The 20,492-nt window shown below is 43.9% G+C and overlaps 1 protein-coding gene across 4 annotated transcripts in view; it reads left to right on the forward strand.

Annotated features, from left to right (window-relative positions):
* The first annotated feature begins 1,668 nt into the window (after window positions 1-1,668).
* RADX (RPA1 related single stranded DNA binding protein, X-linked) overlaps window positions 1,669-20,492 on the forward strand; it is a 122,808-nt gene continuing 103,984 nt past the window's right edge. For 2 of the 4 annotated variants that reach the window (XM_077484856.1, XM_077484933.1), the window contains exon 1: window positions 1,669-2,300. In XM_077484856.1, the coding sequence (XP_077340982.1) occupies window positions 1,748-2,300 (553 nt within the window). In that variant the 5' untranslated portion in view covers window positions 1,669-1,747. The remainder of the gene's footprint in view (window positions 2,301-20,492) is intronic. The other 2 variants (XM_077484784.1, XM_077484792.1) reach the window with 1 other exon arrangement.

The following is a 20,492-nucleotide window of genomic DNA, read 5'->3' on the forward strand; positions in this document are numbered from 1 at the left end:
TGGAAGTAGTTTAATTTTCAGTCACATGGTGTGTGGCCTTATATAGACTCTGTTTGTGTACCTTCTCTGCCATCTACTGGTTATTAATAGAATAGAAGGGAGATGTTTAGAAATATAAAAAAAAATGAATATGTACTTTGCTTTGGGGTGTCTGTTTTGTGACCATATAAACCCCAGTCCGTCACATATATATACATTAAATACACTGCAGCTAACTGACTGACTCACCTGCCTGCCTGAAGTATATTAGAAAGTGTACACCAGAAATGAACTGCAGTCAGATAAAGATAAACTGGATACAGTGTATATACAAGACTGACTGTATATATCTATCTATCTATATATATATATATATATATATATATATATATATATATATATATATATATATATATATTAAATACACTGCAGCTAACTGAATCACCTGCCTGCTCAATCTAAATGAAATTACACTCTCAGTCAATGCCAGCAACACACTACACAGGGCCGACATGCAGGCAGCCTTATGTATTGTGGGGTGTGGACTTAATACCCTGAGCCATAATTGGCCAAAGGCACCCTTTGGCCAATTATGGCTCTCTGTTCTGATGGCACTGTGATTGGCCAAAACATGCAGATCATAATGCATGCTTGGCCAATCATCAGGCAGCAATGCACTGCTCCATCACGGTGAGGAGTGTAGAGGGAACGAGGAGACTACATCACAGTGAGGAGTGTAGAAGGAATGAGGAGACTCCATCGGTGAGGAGAGAAGAGAGAGTAAGCACACTGAGTCCAGGTAAGGAGACTCGGGTTCCATTCACACTTGTACAACTCCAAAGTTGCGCTGACTTTGGAGAGTAATGCCCCGTACACACGATCCGAAAATCATACGGAAAATACTGCTTTCGAAGCGATCGTACGATAATCGGATCGTTAGTACAGAGCTTTCGAGAGCCGATTAGGACAGTTTATCCGATATAATTCTATCGGACATGCACGGAAATTTTTTCCGCTACGATGCCAGATCGTACGATTTTCGTTTAATCAGTACAGCTATCGTTCGAAAATGCAATACACATGACATCACTTCCAAATTTTTTTTCTGTCGTGCGGGAATTTTCGTGACTTTAGTAAACTCATCAGATTCGATCTGAGATTAGCATGCAATAAAAAAACGGACGATCATGCGTCCGATAATCTCATCGTGTGTATGGGGCATAACTTTGATGTAACTTTGGATGGCTGCAACTTGGATAGACTTTGACTAGTGATCATGGATGGAGATCTGTGGCATTGTATAGCATTCCCTTAGAACTTTCCTGCAACGTTTGAGGGTTAGCAATGGTCTATGGCCCTCAAGTTAGGTGAATGTTGGACCAAAGTATTGCATGAACTACTTTGGAGTTGCTACAACTTTAAGTCGCACATATATAAATGGTTATCAATGAAACCCAAAGTCACATGAAAAGTGGAAGGAGTGTGAAGTTTGTGAACGGGTCTCCTCAGTCACACGCAGAACACGATAGTGAAGAGTCTCAGTCTTAGGGGAGGTGTTTAGCACTAAGTGAAGTGTGATTGGCCGGTTTTTCAGTAGGCGGTGCTCTCCCGGCGTTTAGTGATGGTTATGGGATTGTGATTGGCTGGTCGTCCTGTAGGCGGTGCTCTCCCAGGGTTAGTCGTGTTTGGCCCGGGCTTTTTCAAACGTCACCGGGCATGTACAGACAAGAAGGGCGCAGCGGTCGGCCACACTCCGACTTGGCGGGACATGTACGATCAGCTGGCCGAGTTGGTTGAAGAGAGTCCCGGGCCGTCATGCTCCTCTCTCCCGGTGACAGAGCAGGCCCCGTCCTCCTGGCTCCAGCGTACCCGGCAGAGTGTACAGAGGACGCCGAGCCTGAGACTGGTGATGCGCGACCCCCAGCCGGTGTGTGTTGTGGCCGTACAGCGCTATGTAGGTGAGATCGGCCGATGCCGCTACCACTACGATGTGACTGTGTATGATGGGATGGTGCAGGACACCTGGCTGCTCTCCCCGGACCTCGCACACCTCGTACACTGCAATCGGCTCCGCTCCGGATCCCGGGCCACCATCCTCATGTGCTCGTACCGTTATGTGGAGAAGAGGCCGGGCTCCGGCCTGGTGTGTATAGAGGAGGTGGAGATCGGAGGGGACATGGAGATCGGGCTGTCTGTGTGCGGGGAGATCGGACCCCTGTGTGGGGGAAGGAAGCACTATCTGCCCCTCTGGAACAATGAGGATCCCTATGGGGACATATGGGACCGGGACAAGGACAGGGAGCACCGGGGACCTGTGGACGGTAAGTGACCTATCACTGCAAGACCACACACAGGCCGATCGTACTACATTGTGTGCGATGTGCTCTGGTGTGACAGGTGAGATCTGCTGGTGTGTGTCTAGAACCCATCGCTTTGCTCCTCCCGTGACCCCCCCCCATAAAGATGGAAGGGTTATCCGTCCCTCAGATCCTCCTCCGCATACATACTTGTCTAAGCCCCGGTCACACCGCTGCGACTTTGTTATGCGATTTGACAATTCCAAATCGCGTTTTAAGTCGCGCCCCCATTGCCGGCAATGCAATGGTTCATGTCGATTATGACAAGTTCCTGCACCACTTTCTACCAATTTCATTGCAACTTGCATAGACTTCTGTTTGTGTGAAGCTGAAAATGAAATTGGCAGAGCAAATCGCACTGATGTGCGTCTTTGAAATCACGTGGAAGTAGTGTGATATGAAAGCCACACTGGTGGAAACTGGGGGGGGGGCATGATGCAAATCGCACTGCTGCGACTTGTGAGACCTGCGTGACATGAAGCTCCATTGCTGGTGAAGCTGCTCTGACTTTAGGAAAGTTTCCTGTACCACTTCAAAGTGACTTCCTTCTCACTCGTGTCTTTAGTACTTGGCAAAGCTTGTATGGCCGCCCTATTGTGAATCATGCGAGTCGAGTCCGTTCTGCACTCCTGTGACTCATCAAGTCCGCTGTCCGATGACATCACAGAGCTGGTCCAGGATTGGGGAAGATCGTGACACTGGATCCGGGATCCGCCCACATGCCTGGACCAGCACCCGGCTCAGCCTCTCAGACCAATGCTGCATACAGCTAGGCAAGTGTGAATAAAAAAATAAAGTGTTCTCTTCTCTTATAATGGTTTTGGATCTGACATTACAGGGAGATTACCCAGGGATTACCAGTGGTGTAGCCCCTCCCTTGCTTCACAGTAGTACTCGAGTTGCTGACAAATTCGCCAGGAAGTTGCCTCAGTCACATGACTTTCAGATCACAGTAGTGTGAGCGGAGCCTTAGACCCCTTTCGCGCCACGCCACCCCCTATCATCGGCGGTAAAACGTCATTATTTTTAGCGACTTTTTACCGTCTGATTTGCGGCGCATTCCGGCCGCTAGCGGGGCTCTTTTACCCCCCCCGCTAGCAGCCGAGAAAGGGTTAAAACCGCCGGCGGTATTGCATCGCTGCCCCATTGATTTCAATTGGGAGCAGCGGTGGAGGAACGATAAACACGCCGCTCCAAAGAAGCTGCCGTCAGAACTTTTCCTGACGTCCTGCCAGCACACCGCTCCAGTGTGAAAGCTCTCGGGGCTTTCATGCTACAGACAATGGTGCAGCTTTTTTAGGGCAGATTGCAGGCGCTATTTCTAACGCTATAGCGCCTGCAAAACACCCTTGGTGTGAAAGGGGTCTAAAAGCGGCTGTATACCCGCTGAAGTAATTTATTATTTTTTATTTTTTTTCCTTCTCACCTGCAAAGGAAAAGGCATAATGAGCTAGTACGCACCACATACTAGCTCATTATGAAATACTTGCCTTAGAACGAGGCCCCGACATCTGGCCCGATCCACGTCGAGGGAGCTGACATGTTCCCTCTGCGTTTCTTCCGGGTATCGCAGTTCCCGGCGCTGTGAGTGGCTGGAGCCACGATATCGTCACTCCCGCGCATGCGCACAGGAGATTTCTTTACGGCAGGGTCCGCCGTCTGCCAGACTTTTAGCCGAGAATCCCCTGTGCGCATGCGCAGCTACAGTCAGCGGCACATTGCAAGGGGAATATCTCCTAAACCGTACAGGTTTAGGAGATATATATTTTTTTTTTACCTACAGGTAAGCCTTCTTATAGGCTTTCCTGCAGGTTAAAGTCCCAAAATTGACTATACAACCACTTTAAAGTGGAGGCCCACCCTAAAGTGGACCTTCCGCTCATTGGAATCCCCCCCCCTCCCCCTCCGGCGCCACAATTGGCACCTTTCAGGGGGGAGGGGGGTGCAGGTACCTGTACAGTACAGGTATCTGCACCCACTTCCGGCGTAGATTCTGCAGAAGGTACGCCCCTTTCCGCAGAATCTACGCCCCTTTCCGAAAGTCCCCCGCTGCCTGCTGGGAAACACACGGATCCCAGAGACAGCGGGTCCATCCTTATTGCGCAGTAGGGAACCGGGAAATGAAGCCGAAAGGCTCCACTTCCTGATTCCCACACCCAAGATGGCGGCGGCAGCACCCGAGAGACGATCGAGAGATCGGCTTCGGGTGACGACATCGCGGGCGCGCTGGGCGGGTAAGTGTCACTATTTTAAAAGTCAGCAGCTGAAGTATTTGTAGCTGCTGGCTTATAATTAAAAAAAAAAAAAAAAAAAAAAAAAAAAACGGCAGACTCCTGGCGGACTCCCGCTTTAAGCACACCACATACCTTGGACCCCTTTCACATTGGGACATGTTTCAGGTGTTTGCGCTAAAAATAGGGCCTGAAAAGCACCTCTCAAGCCTCCCGAGTGTGAAAGCTTGAGTGCTATCACACTGGGGCGGTACGCTTGCAGGACGGGGGAAAAAAGTCCTGCAAGCGGCATTTTTGGAGTGGTGCAGGAGCGGTGTATACACCACTCCCAAATCGCTCCTAAACCACGCCTGCCATTGAAATCAAATTGGCAACGGTGCTTTTTATCATTTGACTGCTTGCAGGGGTTGAAAGTACACCGCTAAAACTAGCGCCCCCCGGCCTCAGTGTTAAAGTAGCCCTACAATCTCCTTTTAGATCTGCCAACAACTGTGTTGTGAATGGGCCTGATGCGGATTGATTGGATGGATTAGGGAGTTCCTCATTTTATGTAGTTTTTGTAGATCTGAACTTGATGATATGGTCAGATATTAACGTGTATAATGAGCCTGATGGTGTCCATATACACTTTGATAAATTGATTATTCTTCTGATCAATCTTTTTCCATAGTTATCTGTAGTCTATATTCCAATGGCTCGCTATGTTGCTTTCTGACGCACACCGCACACTATTTCAGTAATTAAGAGAAGTCCGGTCACCAAGAGGGTCATACTTCTCCTGTGGGTCAGAGTGAACTTCTACAGTCCTGTGACCCAGAAGCTGATGTCGGAGCCGATGCAGGCTCTGGAAGGACCCCAACCGTACTGTTGGATTCCACCCACATGTCTGACATTCAAACAACAAAAGAACTCGCTGCTCCAGGTGAGACAGGAAGCCTAATGATGTCACAGGTGCCCACCTCGGCTCCGCATACCATCAACACTGAAGAAATGGCTGCACTCCAAGATCCATCAAAATTCTTATTTAATAATGACCCCTAAATACTGTAATATCATAAAAAAAAAAAAAAAAAAAAAAAATGTATCTAGTTACTTCCATGCCTGAAAACTGACCTATTGTGTAAAATTGGTGTGTGTGTGTATACAACACTTTACAGGACATGTTTGCCATTGTGCTTTTTTTCTATTAGTGTTAACCTGGTGATTTATACAGTGTTACCCTTTTGTGTTCAGAGTTATTTCACTTTTTTTAAATTTTTTTTTTTTTTTTTTTTTTTTTCTGCAGTCTAGTGTGTGTGTGTGTGTGTGTGTGTGTGTGTGTGTGCGCGCTCATCGTAAGTTTACATGTTCTCGCAGAATTTAAAGCGGCAAGTCCACCGGGACTCTGCGTTGTGTGTGTGTTTTTTTTTTTTTTTTTTTTTTTTTAAAAGCCAGCAGCTACAAATACTGCAGCTGCTGACTTTTAAAATGGTGACACTTACCTGTCCAGCGCGCCCGCGATGTCGGCACCCGAAGCCGATCTCTAGATCGTCTCTCGAGTGCTGCCGCCGCTATCTTGGGTATGGGAATCAGGACGGTCCCCGCTGCCTCTGGGATCTGTGTGTTTCCCAGCAGGCAGCGGGGCACTTGCGGAAAGGGGCGTAATCTACGCCCCTTTCCGCAGAGAGCTATCCCGGAAGTGGGTGCAGATACCTGTACTGTACAGGTATCTGCACCCCCCTCCCCCCTGAAAGGTGCCAATTGTGGCGCCGGAGGGGGGGAGGGTTCCGATGAGCGGAAGGTCCACTTTAGGGTGGACCTCCGCTTTAAGATTTCTTGTCAGTTTTTCACAGAATATGAATGTTAACACAACTATTTTTCACTCATGGTTAGTGTTTTGGCGAAGCCATTTATTGTCGATCAACTGTTTGGGAAAAGGTAGTTGAACTGTATAAAACGGGAAAGGGATATAAAGATCGCCAAGGATTTGAAAATGCCAATCAGCATTGTTCAAACTCTAATCAAGAAGTGGAAAATGAGTGGTTCTGTTGAAACCAAACCACGGTCAGGTCGACCAACTAAAATGTCATCCATAACTGCCAGGAAAATTGTTGGGGTTTCATAAAAACCCACAAATAACGTCAGGTGAAATACAGAAACATGTGGTTTGGCTGTTTTCAAGAGGCACCATAAGGAGGCACTTGAAATCTGGGCTGCATGGTTGAGTCGCCAGAAGAAAGCCATTACTACACAAATGCCATAAAGTATCCCACACAATATGCCAAACGGCACAGAGACGAGCCTCAAACTTTCTGGCACAGTCATTTGGAGTGAGGAGACCAAAATTGAGCTTTTTGGCCACAACCGAACACTCTACATTTGAAGAGGAGTCAACAAGGCCTATGATGAAAGGTACGGAGGATCGCTGATGTTTTGTGACCTACAAAGGCACAGGAAATTTGGTCAAAATTGTTGGCAATATGAATGCAGCATGTTATCAAATACTAGAGGAACATTTCCACAGGAGGAATAAACGTGCCGTTCATGCAAGACAGCCCAAGAATTTACAGAAACTGGAGGCTTTTTGCCAAGAGGAATGGGCAACTCTGTCATCTGAGAAGATAAAGAGCCTAATCCACAAATACCACAAAAATCTTCAAGCTGTCATTGATGTTAAAGGAGGCAATACAAGGTAAGGTATTAAAGTGGAGGGCCACCCTGGAAAAAAAAAAAAAAAAAAAAATTAAAAAATGACAAAAAAATCTAAAAGAAAAAAAAACTTTTTTTTTTTTTTTTACTTACCAGAAATGCCTGTTGCTAGGCACATAATCCTAATCTTCCTCCTCCGCGGAGATCTTCTTTCTTCTCTCCTTGTCGCGTTGTCTTCTGTGTAATGGGTTGTACTGTGTTCTGGGAACTTTGTCCCAGAACACAGCGCGTCCCATTCACAAAGCGCTGCGCGACTTGCGCATGCGCAGTAGGAAACGGGCAGTGAAGCCGCACGGCTCCACTGCCTGTTTCCCTTAGAAGGAATGGTGGCGCCGGGAGCCGAGGGACGGGTCGGCCTTGGGCGGCCGACATCGCGGGCACCCTGGACAGGTAAGTCAGGTTATTAAGTCAGCAGCTGCAGTGTTTGCAGCTGCTGACTTTTCATTTTTTTTTTTTTTTTTTTTTAATTATAAACGGCCCTCCTCTTTAAGAACTGGGGTATGTAAACTTTTGATCAGGGTCATTAAGTTAGTATCTGTTAGGGGTGCAACGGATCAAAAAACTCACAGATCGGATCGTTCCTCGGATCAGAGTCACGGATCGGATCATTTTTCGGATCAGCAAATAATTTAATTAGCAAAAACCTGTGAAAATTCCACCACCATATAGTCCCCACTGTAATATTGGCTGGGTACTGCAGGGTATGGAGGGATGGCTGCTTCCATCTCTGGATCTCTCCCCTCCACTGTACAGATGGGTACAGAGAGGGGAGAGAGGAACCGGCGTCATGTAATGATGCCGGTTTGTTTACAAGTGATCGCTCCGTTGGAGCGATCAGTGTAAACAGCCTGGGTGTAAAAAGATGGCCGCCGCTTCAGAGCTAGGCCGAAGCCGCGGCCTTTCCTAAGAGCGAGATCGCGGCATGTGCCGATCCGAGCGGGGTGACCCGTTGGGATCATGGATCGGTGACGATCCGTTGCACCCCTATTTTCTGTTGTGATTTAAAAAGAGTAAACACAGTTGATTGATAATAAATGGCTTCAGCCAAATGCTAACCATGAGTGAGAATTTTGTTCTCATTCATGTTCTCTCTTCTGCCAGGGTATGTAAACTTATGAGTACAACTGTATATAGCGTATGGTGTTTGTTTTTGTTGGCATCTGCTGTCTGTTCCCTTGGGTAACGTTCATGTTGAAATATATCCACTTACCAAACCCGTTTTTTATATTTGTGGTGGTTGGTTTATTTATTTTTTTAACCTAATAAAACTTGTCCTCCTAAGGGTCGGTTCACACAAGACGTGGCACGACTTGCAGCGCCGCGACCTCGGCGGCGACTTGCAAAACGACTTCTGTATAGAAGTCAATGCAAGTCGTCCGAAGTCGCCGCAAAAGTAGTACAGGAACCTTTTTTCTAAGTCGGAACTACTAGAGTCGCTCCTATTAGAACGGTTCCGTAGTACAGAACGGGGGCGACTTGTCAGGCGGCGAAGTCCCCTGGACAAGTCGCCCCTGTGTGAACCGAGCCTAAGGGTCAGCAAGCTTTTTCAAAATGACTATTTAATTATTTTTTTTTTTCCTCCCTTTCTTTTTCATTATATTTTCAATATTGGGATTTGTCAGTATTAAATGATGCTAGGTACTGCTTGTTTTTGAAACTGAGCACTATGTATTTGTAAATAAAAATAGTAAATTTTTCCTTTTATTGCGGTGACCTTGTTGTTGGTACATTTGGAGCACTCCTCCATATAAAACATGTAATGTGTTCATTGTTTGGAGAGCTTTTTCGGTTGGTTTATTTACTGATCACAGCTTTGAATCGGATGGTTTCGGTTTGACTTCTCAAACTTTGGCAAGGCTCCTCGAAAATGCGGAACCATTTTTCTATACAAAGGATATGCCATTAATAGTCGAGTTGTTCTTTTAATTAAAATCCATCTTGTTAATAAGTGAATCAAGTCAATTTAAATCTTTTAGTAAAAAGGCCCTTTTTTTTTTTTTATCATTTTTACAGAGCAACTGTCATCTCTGTCCCACAGCAACTCCCCTGACCTGCTGTTAACTCACCGACGGTGCCATTCACTTTTTAATGGGACAACTGGTGATGAGGCAGTGCAAGGTGAGGGACGTAGTGGCAGCAGGTGAGCGGATGCCCGCTAACGGGCGCTGCCATGATGGATCTGAAATGACAGGTGCTCTTAAAATGTAAGGCCTCATTCTTGCTGGGAGTTAGTATCTTTTTAATATTTGCAAACAAAATGAAGTTTTCTTATTTAGAATAATAAGCTGTCTGGTTAGTAAAACAGATATCAGAACCGATTCAATTGTACAGTTTGTAGTGTACATAGATTTGCAAAACAATGGGATAAAATAAATTTTCCTGAACTGTTTTATCTCATGGTTACTGTGACATTGCGTGAATGCTTTAATGCAGTGCATGTTATCTCAGCTTACATTAATTGAATGAGTTTACCATAAATGTTGCAGAATATACAGCCTCATGCTTAAAGTGGAGTTCCACCAGAAAGTGCAACTTCCGCTCATCTGAGATTCTCCCCCCCCCCCCCAGGTGCCACAATTGGCACCTTTCGGGGGGAGGGGGTGCAGATACCTTTTTATAATATGGGAATAGACTCCCGCGGGAGTCACGCCCCTTCCCGCACCCCCCTGCTATCTCCTGGAAAACACACAGGTCCCAGGAGATGGCGGGGACTATTTAGGACGTGCAGCACGACTCGTGCATGCGCAGTAGGGAACTGGGAAGTGAAGCCGTAACTTTTCACATCCTGATTCCCTCACCGAGAATGGCAGCCGAGAGATTGATCCGCTTCGCCAGCCGACATCGCTGGACTCCAGGACAGGTGAGTGTCCATTTATTAAAAGTCAGCAGCTGCAGTATTTGTAGCTGCTGGCTTTTAGTTTTTGTTTTTAAGCGCACTCCCGCTTCCTTTTTTTTTTTTTTTTTTTTTTTTTTTTTTTTTTTTTTTTTTTTATCCATTTATATCCACCCTGCTTATTAGCGATATTACAGAATTGTATTGTAAATCACACAATTATTGGCATGAGAGCCATCCTTTTTATTTATTTTGTGACCACTACAATGTAGCTTCATGTGTAGATTGGAAAGGGGCACCACGTTTGCCCTAGTTTTCTGATGATATGAAATGAGTAATTCTGCAAACTTTTGTTTGGACCCTAGGCATTTGTTCAGGATTTAAACTTTTGTGATGTAAAAAAAAGTGCATCTTTTGTGCTTTGATTTAATGTTGTTTTTATTTATATTCAGGGACTAGGGCCAGTGACCACAGCAGGTTTTTAGTACTAAGTGTAGAGGGTACAATTTATTTTCAGATGTTGTATTTGCTGATAAAATGTATATCCTGTCTATATATCCTGTTCCAAATGACTAACATCTTGTTGCGTGTTTTTTCATACAATCATTAACCATTTGCCAACCGGCTAACGCCGATACACATCAGCAAAGTGACACGGGTGCGCAAAACCCGTATGCCGCTGTATCGTCCGCAGCTACCGGTAGCATGCCTGTGGATTCCATGTCCGATTTCTGTCATGTAATAAGTGGAAGGTATTTGACACGTGACTCTACTTATCTTGGTGTTAAGCTTTAAAGTGGAAGTCCATGCCAAATCTAAAATCCCTGCATCTATAGACCAGGCATCTAACGCTAACCCCTCCATCTCTGCAAAAAAAAAAAAAAAAAAAGTGTACATACTGTATTTATTGGCGTAGAACACTCACTTTTTCACCATGAAAATCGGGTGCAAATAGCGCGTGCGTGTTATAAGCCAATACAAAAATTTTAGTTTTTTTTTTTTTTTTCCTGAAACGTCCCTCTTAAAATGAATGTGCGTGTTATACGCCGATAAATACAGTACCTTTTTGGAAAACTCTGCAGAGGACACGGACAACAATGGCTGTGAAATGTATGTCGCCCATGGGGCTTCTGTTGTCCTCCATCTCCTCTGCGCCCGCCTACACAGAGAAGCCGTGGTTGACATTTCAGCGTGGGATCCGGTCAGAGGGTCAGATCAGCTTCCAAAAAGGATTTCTTTTTTTCAATGGATCAAGAACGTTAAACTCTAGTGAGTTGTGTGGTTTTTTTTTTTTTTTTGAACGTTTATCAGTGTTTTTGACATTGGAGCGTTTTTGCAGCTGAACTCCTCTCAAAGCCTACTAATTTTGGGTTGTTGGGGGTGTGTGGTGTGTTTTTTTTATTTTTTTGTTATTATTTTTATTTATTTTTTTTGGCACAAAAAAAGCCCCATCCAAAAAAAAAGCCCCATCCAAAAACTGCTGATACAGCCTGTGTGCATGTACACATAGGATAACATGGTGATGAGTTTTTTGACTGTGTAGAATAAAACGTCTACAACCAAAAACAGCTGTTGTAAAAACGTCCAGTGTGCATGAAACCTAAAAGTGAGCAGCACATTTTCACAGGTTATGCAAACATTTTCCAGAACATTTATGTTTAACATTTCATTTCCTGTTGCTCAGCGGTTGATGGTTGATATCGCTACAATGTGACCAGTCAGTGATGCTCAGGTCTGTTCCATTGCTTGAGTCAAAACGGCAGCCTTCATCTACTATAAGGGTATGATTGGGGAGTATTAACTTTTTCTTACTATTGTCTATCCTCTATTTTACACATCGGGTATATGAACAATGGTGTGTGGTGTGGTTTTATTTTTTATTTAATTTTTTTCCCATGCATAATTTCTTTAGAGTTTGCGGAAGATGCTAGAAACTACACAGCGACGTGCAGAACTTATAGAATTAAAATCTGCTACTGCTGATTGTGCTTCTCGACAGCTGTACATATGGAATGCTACAACTGTCACTGGTACACGTAAAACCCAACCATCATCTTCAAAATTCATATCAAATGTAAAAGATATATACATTTTATTGTGTAATTTTTTTCATCTGTATACCAGCTCCTTTTTATGTTTACTCTAAAATTTTTCTTAAATCTACATGTTCAATTATTTGCATATCCTAATTGTGTATATTAGATGTGTGGCTATATTACATGTTACTGTGTGATATTTCTTTTTGGCGTTTTTGCATTATAGGGAGTTATTTTTTTTTTAATGAGAATAGCCCAAAAACACTAACGGTAAATGTGGGTAATGCGCAGTAACACTAATGTAAAAACATGGCTAAACGCAAAAACGTCATACTTTTTTTTTTTTTTTTTTTTTCTTTATTTTTTTTTACGTCCTGTGTGCATGATCCCTGAGAGGGGGAAAAACAAAATTTTTTTTTCAGAAAAGTTATAAATTGATTTGCATTTTAATGAGGGAAGGAAAGTTTTTACCCCTTCACAAAACACGACTTGGTGCTTGGTTGCAAAACCCTTGTTGGCAATCGGAGGTCAGGCGTTTCTTGTAATTTGGCCACCAGGTTTGCACACAGGAGGGATTTTGTCCCACTTCTCTTAGCAGATCCTCTACAAGTCATTAAGATTTTGAGGCTGAAGTTTTGGCAACATAGAGGGAGCTGAAGGCTTACATTTTGTATGGGATTAAGGTCTGGAGACTGACTAGGCCACTCCAGGACCTTTTTAATGTGCTTGTTCTTGAGCCACAAAAAAAAGCAAAGGAAGAGGCGCCTCTGGGTGTAGCGATAACCTACACTTTAATTATAAAAACTTATTTAATACAGGCAACTTACATTTTGCATGTGATCTTTGAGCATGGATGTGGTTATCTGATAGCGGCTACAGCGCCTCAGCTTGACGGACTAGCGGCTAGGAAGTGGCACAGACACCGGCCGTGGAGTGCAGTTCAAAGCAGAACGAAGTCTGGAGCGCCGGCGGAGAGAGAGGACAACATGAGGTGGGTGTGACCGGTTTCGTGAGCGTACAGGCTGAGATTGTTTGACAGCCGCGCTCCTTCATCAAGCAAGTGGGACAACAACTATATCTATCTATCTATATCTATCATAATATGCCATGCACAGAATGAGGGGGAGGAGGCACTTTAAAATAATAAAGATGATGAATGTAAAAATTGAAAATCAAATAAATATAACAATGGTACCGCAAACATTCAAGACTCATGGGTAAATACAGAGACAGCAATACATAAATGATATACACACTATATCATAAATAAAGTTAAACTAACATGATATGGAGAAAAGGGAGGAAGAAAAAAAACAATTTTAAAAAAAAAAAAAAACTGGCATGAGGAAGAAAAACTAGTTTTATTTTATTTTATTTTTTATTTTATAAAAATCATGATGTTCTGTATTAAGAAGTTACTGCTGATGCAAAAATATAAATATGTATATAGGTAAAAAAATGTGTATATATAGAAACTATAAAGTATGTACGAGGCGCATGGCTACACAGGTGGTTGCATCTAAAGCTCTGTGCACACATACATATACATACATACATACACAAACATGCGTGCACCTTGAGTTAATGATGCACGCCAATGATTTAGTTACTATTTTACATCTTAAGGAGAAGGAACGTACATTAAACACACACACTATATAAAAATAAGGAGCTTCTCTTTGCTCTAAATACATTTTACAATGGACCATTGGGTGCCTGTCGGGCCCCCAATCCTTCTGCATCATCTACCACCACTGTGTGTGATGGCCCAGCTCCAATTCATCCTACCCAAACCATCATTGTTTCAAAATGGTAAAACCATTTTGTCTGTCATGGCCAAAAATCATTCACGACAAAAAGGGAAATCCTATCAACTAGGACTTTTTTAATTGTTCATCAGACTAATGTTGTTTTATGCCCTTGTGGCCTGCTTTTATGTAGGCCGGGAGATGCGGGCACTAAGAACAAGATTCGGTGAACACAGAAGGTGTATAGAGGGTGTCACAGACCCTCAGTGTTCCCCGACACTTTGCTACAGTTCACCAAAAATCCACTGCAGGCCTTCAAGTTTGGGTGATTGAGCAAATCTCCAGCGCCCTTCCTGCAGCAGAGAGATTTAAAAAGCTCTGTGCACGCGAAATGTACTGGATATATACTCCTAGATGTACTTTTTCCCCTGGTGGCATCAATGAGAGTATTGAAATTTCTACTGTTAACTAATGTGCCCTCACCTCTCATCTCTTCCCCCCCCCCCCCCCCCTTAGACCTTGCCGTAACCTTCGACTATGCGCGTGTATGTATATACGCACGCATGTGCGTAACCAATATATGCTTAGTACAATATGCGTTTTCTCCTCTTTTTATAAATGGATATGAAAACATTGTTGTGCATGGTTGCCATGTGGTGCACACACATGTATAGTCATGGGTATGTGAGTGTATATGTGCGCGCATGTGTTTAACCACTTTCAGACCGAACCATTTACTGGCATAAGACCAGACCACTTTTTGCGATTCGGCACTGCGTTGCTTTAACTGACAATTGCGCGGTCGTGCGACGTGGCTCCCAAACAAAATTGTTTTTTTTTCCCCACAAATAGAGCTTTTTTTTGGTGGTATTTGATCACCCCCTGCATTTTTTGCGCTAAAAACAAAAACGACAATTTTGAGAAACGCATTTTTTACTTTTTGTTATAATAAATATCCCCCAAAAATATATATAAAAAAAAAAAAAAACTTTTTTTTCCCCTCAGTTTAGGCCGATACGTATTCTTTTACATATTTTTGGTAAAAAAAAATCGCAGTAAGCGATTTGGTTTGTGCAAAAGTTATAGCGTTTACAAAATAGTGGGGATAGTTTTATGGCATCTTTATTAAAATTTTTTTTTTTTTAACTAGTAATGGCGGCGAGCAATGACACTGGCAGTGAAGGGGTTAACCGGGGTGGCAGTGTAGGGGTTAAGTGTTCCTAGGGGCGTGTTACTAACTGTGGGGGGCTGGGCTTTGTGTTGGTGAACTCTGATCTCTGCTCCAATCACATGGAGCAGAGATCAGCGTCACTTGTTGCTAGGCGTAACGGGGAGATGCTGTTTACAGCCGCCCCGTGAGACAATCGCAGGTATCCCCGTTGCGATTGAGTCCGTGGGGCCCGCCGGCAGCGCGCATGCAATGGCAGGATGGCATATAAAAAAAATGGACGTACCTGTACGCCAATATGCCTGCCCGTGCCATTCTGCCGACGTACATCAGCGTGCGCCGGTCAGAAAGTGGTTAATGTGCGTTCCTTCTCCTTAAGATGTAAAATAGTAACTAAATCATTGGCGTGCATCATTAACTCAAGGCGCACACATGTTTTTGTATATGTATGTGTGCACACAGCTTTAGATGCATCCACCTCTGTGTAGCCATGCACCTCGTACATACTTTATAGTTTCTATATGTTTAGGTTTATATGTGTACATTTTTTAACCTATACTTATATTTTTGCATCAGCATGTTGGTTTAACTTTAACCACCTCCCGCCCGCCCTATAGCCGAATGATGGCCGTAGAGCAGGCAGGTTCCTTTGCCTGGACGTCCTTTTGTTTACTTCCGCAATGCGCGCCGCCGGGGGCGCGCATCGCGGAAGTTTTGTATTCGCCGTGTCTCCCGGAGACAGGCAAACATAGATCGCCGTGAACGGCCAATCAAAGCCGGCCGTTCACAGCGTGATCGCAGCTGCCAATGGGAGATGATCTCAAATGTAAACATGAGATCATCTCCCATTGCCGTATCTCTCCCTCCTCACACAGACAGCGTGTGAGGAGAGAGAGGATCTGTAAGTCAGCCCCAGTGCCATCCGTCAGCCCCAGTGCCATCCGTCAGCCCCAGCGCCACCTGCCAGTGCCACCTGCCAGCCCCAGTGCCATTTGCCAGAGCAAATAGCCAGCGCCATCTGCCTCCAGTGCCATCTGTCAGCCCCATCTGCCTCCAGTGCCACGTGGGGTCACTTTGTGGGCATTTCCATTGTCCTGGTGCTCCAGGGCCTTCAAAACTGTAATAGGTGGTTGAGAAATAAGATGTGTAATTTATGCTCCTAGAACGCCTGATGGTGCTATTTCAATATTGGGGCTCTGTATGTGGCCAGGCTGTGTAAAAGTCTCTCACATTTGGCATCGTAATACTCAGAAGGAGTAGTAGAACGTAATTTGGGGTGTCATTTGTGGTATACAGATGCCATGTGAGAGAAATACCTTATTACATTGAACATTTTGTGAGGGGGGAAAAAAAAAAATCTTCATTTTGCAAAGAATTGTGGGAAAAAGATGACATCAAAAACCTCACCATGCATCTTACTAAATACCTTGGAATGTCTACTTTCAAAAAAGGGGTCATTTGGGAGGTATTTGTACTTTCCTGACTTGTTCGGGTCACAAGAAGCGAGATAGGCCACCAGTACATCAGATGTGATCAATTTTGTGCGATTCGCACCACAGCTTGTAGACTCTCTAACTTTCACAAAGACCAAATAATATCCACTAATTTGGGTTATTTTTACCAAAAATATGTAGCAGTATAAATTGTGGCCAAAATTTATGAAAAAAAAATTTATAATTTGCAAAATTTTATCACAGAAACAAAGAAATATGCGTTTTTTTTTTTTCAAAATTTTCGGTTTTTTTCATTTATAGCGCAAAAAATAAAAACCCCAGAGGTGATCAAATACCACCAAAAGAAAGCTCTATTTGTGGGAAAAAAAGGACACAAAATTCATTTGGGTACAGTGTTGCATGACTGAGTAATTGTCATTCAAAGTGTGAGAGCACCGAAAGCTGAAAATTGGTCTGGTGAGGAAGGGTGTTTAACCACTACAATACAGGGCACTTTCGCCCCCTTCCTTCCCAGCCCAATTTTCAGCTTTCAGCGCTCTAGCGCTTTCAGTGACAATTGCGCGGTCATGCTACACTGTACCCAAATGAAATTTTTATCATTTTGTTCGCACAAATAGAGATTTATTTTGGTGGTATTTATTCACGACTCCGTTTTTTATTTTTTGCGATATAAGCACAAAAAAGCGGAGATTTGGAAAAAAAAAATATTTTCTATTTTAAAAGAAATCCAATAAAATCAAATTTTGTCATAAATTTAAGCCAAAATATATTCTGCTACATGTTTTTGGTAAAAAAAAATTCCGTTAAGTGTATAATAATTGGTTTGTGTGATCACGGACATATGTACGCAAATGATCATGTACATATGTGTGCAGGTGATCACGTACATATGTGTGCAGATAATCATTGGGACAAGTGATTTTAGTGGGACATATGTGGGGGACATGTTTTTATTGTTAGGGACATGTGTTTTTATTTTTTGGGGACATGTGTGTTATGGGGACATATGTGGGGACTGTTTACACTGTGTGGTGTGTTGTGTGTTTACACTAGACTGAAGATCAGTGAGTAAAAAGCTGTAAAAAACAGCTCATACTCACTGATCATCAGCCGACTGCAGCAATCTGCTCTCCTCTCCTCAGCGATGACTTCTGTGTGAGGAGAGGAGGAGCCGATTGCCTAGCAACCGGCTGTTTGTTTACATCACATGACGCCCGTGATTGGACACGGCCGTCATGTGATCAGGAGGGCCAATCACAGAGCCCTCCTGCCGATCTGAGATGCGCCGTGACACGGGCGCATCGGGATCGCGCCGCTGCACGGGCATGTGCGCAATCCCGCTCCTCCTGATGGACGTTCCTGAACGTCCTATCAGGAGTAGACGGCTCCCACCCGGCCGTGTATGTGCATTGGCCGGGTGGGAAGTGGTTAAGTGCCCAGTAAGCAAGTGGTTAATTTATTTAAGATATAGTGTGTGTATATCATTTATGTATTGCTGTCTCTGTATTTACCCATGAGTCTTGAATGTTTGCGGTACCATTGTTATATTTATTTGATTTTTTTTCAACTAAGATTTGTAATCCTCTGCACCTGCATTTTAAGTGCCTCCTCCCCCTCCTCCTGTGCATGGCCTATATATCTCTATATCAGTCTTTGTTGTTGTCCCCACTTGCTTGATGAAGGAGCGCGGCTGTCAAACAACTTCAGCCTGTACGCTCACGAAACCGGTCACACCCACCTCATGATGTCCTCTCTCTCCGCCGGCGCTCCAGACTTCGTTCCGCTTTGAACTGCACTACATGGCCGGCGTCTGTGCCACTTCCTGGCCGCTAGCGGCTACAGCGCCTCAGCTTGACGGACTATCAGATAACCACATCCATGCTCAGCTTTTAAAGTGACTGACTGAATGCTCGTAGATCACATCCAAAATGTGAGTTGCCTGTATTAAATACGTTTTTATAATTAAAGTGTATGTTATCTCTACACCCAGAGGCGCCTCTTCCTTTGCTTTTTTTTCATAGACTTTGGAACATGGTTTCTGTCCTTCACTGATGGCAGCCCTGGATATGGATGGAGCTCCTGGTTTTAAATGCTTTCCTTTGTTCTACTGGACAGTAGCTTTTGCATTTATAATCATCTTAACCACTTGCCGCCCGCCCTATAACAAATAGACGGTGGCAAAGTGGTTGCATAATCCTGACCGGACGTCATATGACGTGATCAGGATTATGAGCCGCTGCGCGCCGATCGTTGTTGCAGGGTGTCAGTCTGACACCCGGCAACTACGATCTCGGTAAAGAGTCTCCGAGGGAGACTCTTTACCACGTGATCAGCCGTGTCCAATCACGGCTGATCACAGTGTAAATAGGAAAAGCCGGTGATCGGCTTTTCCTCACTCGCGTCTGTCAGACGCGAGTAGAGGAGAGCCGATCGGCTGCTCCTCTGACAGGGGGGGGTCTGTGCTGATCGATTATCAGCACTGGACCACCAGGGACGCCACCAGACCACCAGGGATGCCCAGGACAAGGTATGCCACCAGGGATTCCAATCAGTGCCCATAATGGGCATCACTGATTGGCATGCATTACTGATTGGCATCCATTAGTACAATATATTATAATGCAATGCCGCTTATCAGTTCCCATCTGTACCGCCTATCAGTGCCCATCCGTGCCGCCTATCAGTGCCACATATCGGTGTCCATCAATGCCACCTCATCAGTGCCACTTCATTGGTGTCACCTCATCGGTGCCCATCAGTGAAGGAGAAAACTTACTTATTTGCAAAGTTTTGAAAGTGAAACAAACAATTTTTTTTTTCAAAATTTTCGGTATTTTTTTATTTGTTTAGCAAAAAATAAAAACCGCTGAGGTGATCAAATACCACCAAAAGAAAGCTCTATTTGTGGGAAAAAAATGATAAAAATTTTATTTGGGTACAGTGTAGCATGACCGCGCAATTGTTATTCAAAGTGCGACAGCGCTGAAAGCTGAAAATTGGTCTGGGCAGGAAGGTGTTTAAGTGCCCCGTATTGAAGTGGTTAATCTTAATATGGACTCTCATTCATATAATTGGATTTTTAGTTTCAATTGGTGAGAGACTGGTGGACATTGGGAAAAATCTTTGACTGTGTTTTTGCACATTTTACTTGTGTATTGTTCTTGAGCCACTCCTTTTGTTGCCTTGGCTATGTGTTTTTGGGTCATTACCCGTCCACGACCCATTTTCAATGCCCTGGCTGAAGGAAGGAGGTTCTCACCCAAGATTTGACAGTACATGGCCCCATTCATTGTCCTTTATGTGGTGAAGTTGTTCTGTCCCCTTAGCAGAAAAGTGTTTTAACCACTACAATACCGGGCACTTTCACCCCCTTCCTTCCCAGCCCAATTTTCAGCTTTCATCGCTCTCGTAATTTCAATGACAATTGCGCAGTCATGCTACGCTGTACCCAAATGAAATTTTTATCATTTTGTTTGCACAAATAGAGCTTTATTTTGGTGGTATTTATTCACGACTTTATTTTTTGCGATATAAGCGGAAATTTGGAAAAAAAAAACTATTTTCTTTTTTCTATTTTAAAAGAAATTCAATAAAATCAAATTTTGTCATAAATTTAAGCCAAAATGTATTCTGCTACATGTTTTTGGTAAAAAAAAAAATCCATTAAGTGTATAATTGGTTTGTGTGATCACGGACATATGTACATTGGGATATGTGATTTATTTATTTATTTATTTATTTATTTTTGGGGGGGGGGGGGGGGACGTGTTTACACTGTGTGGTGAATGATGTGTGTTTGCACTGTGGTGATGTGTGTTTACACTAGACTAGCGATCAGTGAGTAAAAAGCTGTAAAAAAAAAAACAGCTCATACTCACTGATCACCAGCCGGCTGCAGCGATCTGCTCTCCTCTCCTCAGCGACTTCCGTGAGAGGAGAGCCGATTGCCTAGCAACTGGCTTTTTTGATCACATGACGGCTGTGATTGGACACGGCCA

The sequence above is a fragment of the Lithobates pipiens genome, unplaced genomic scaffold (genome assembly GCF_037356315.1).
Source record: "Lithobates pipiens isolate NorthernLeopardFrog02 unplaced genomic scaffold, aLitPip1_a1.2 Scaffold_1, whole genome shotgun sequence".
Lineage (NCBI taxonomy): Eukaryota > Metazoa > Chordata > Amphibia > Anura > Ranidae > Lithobates > Lithobates pipiens.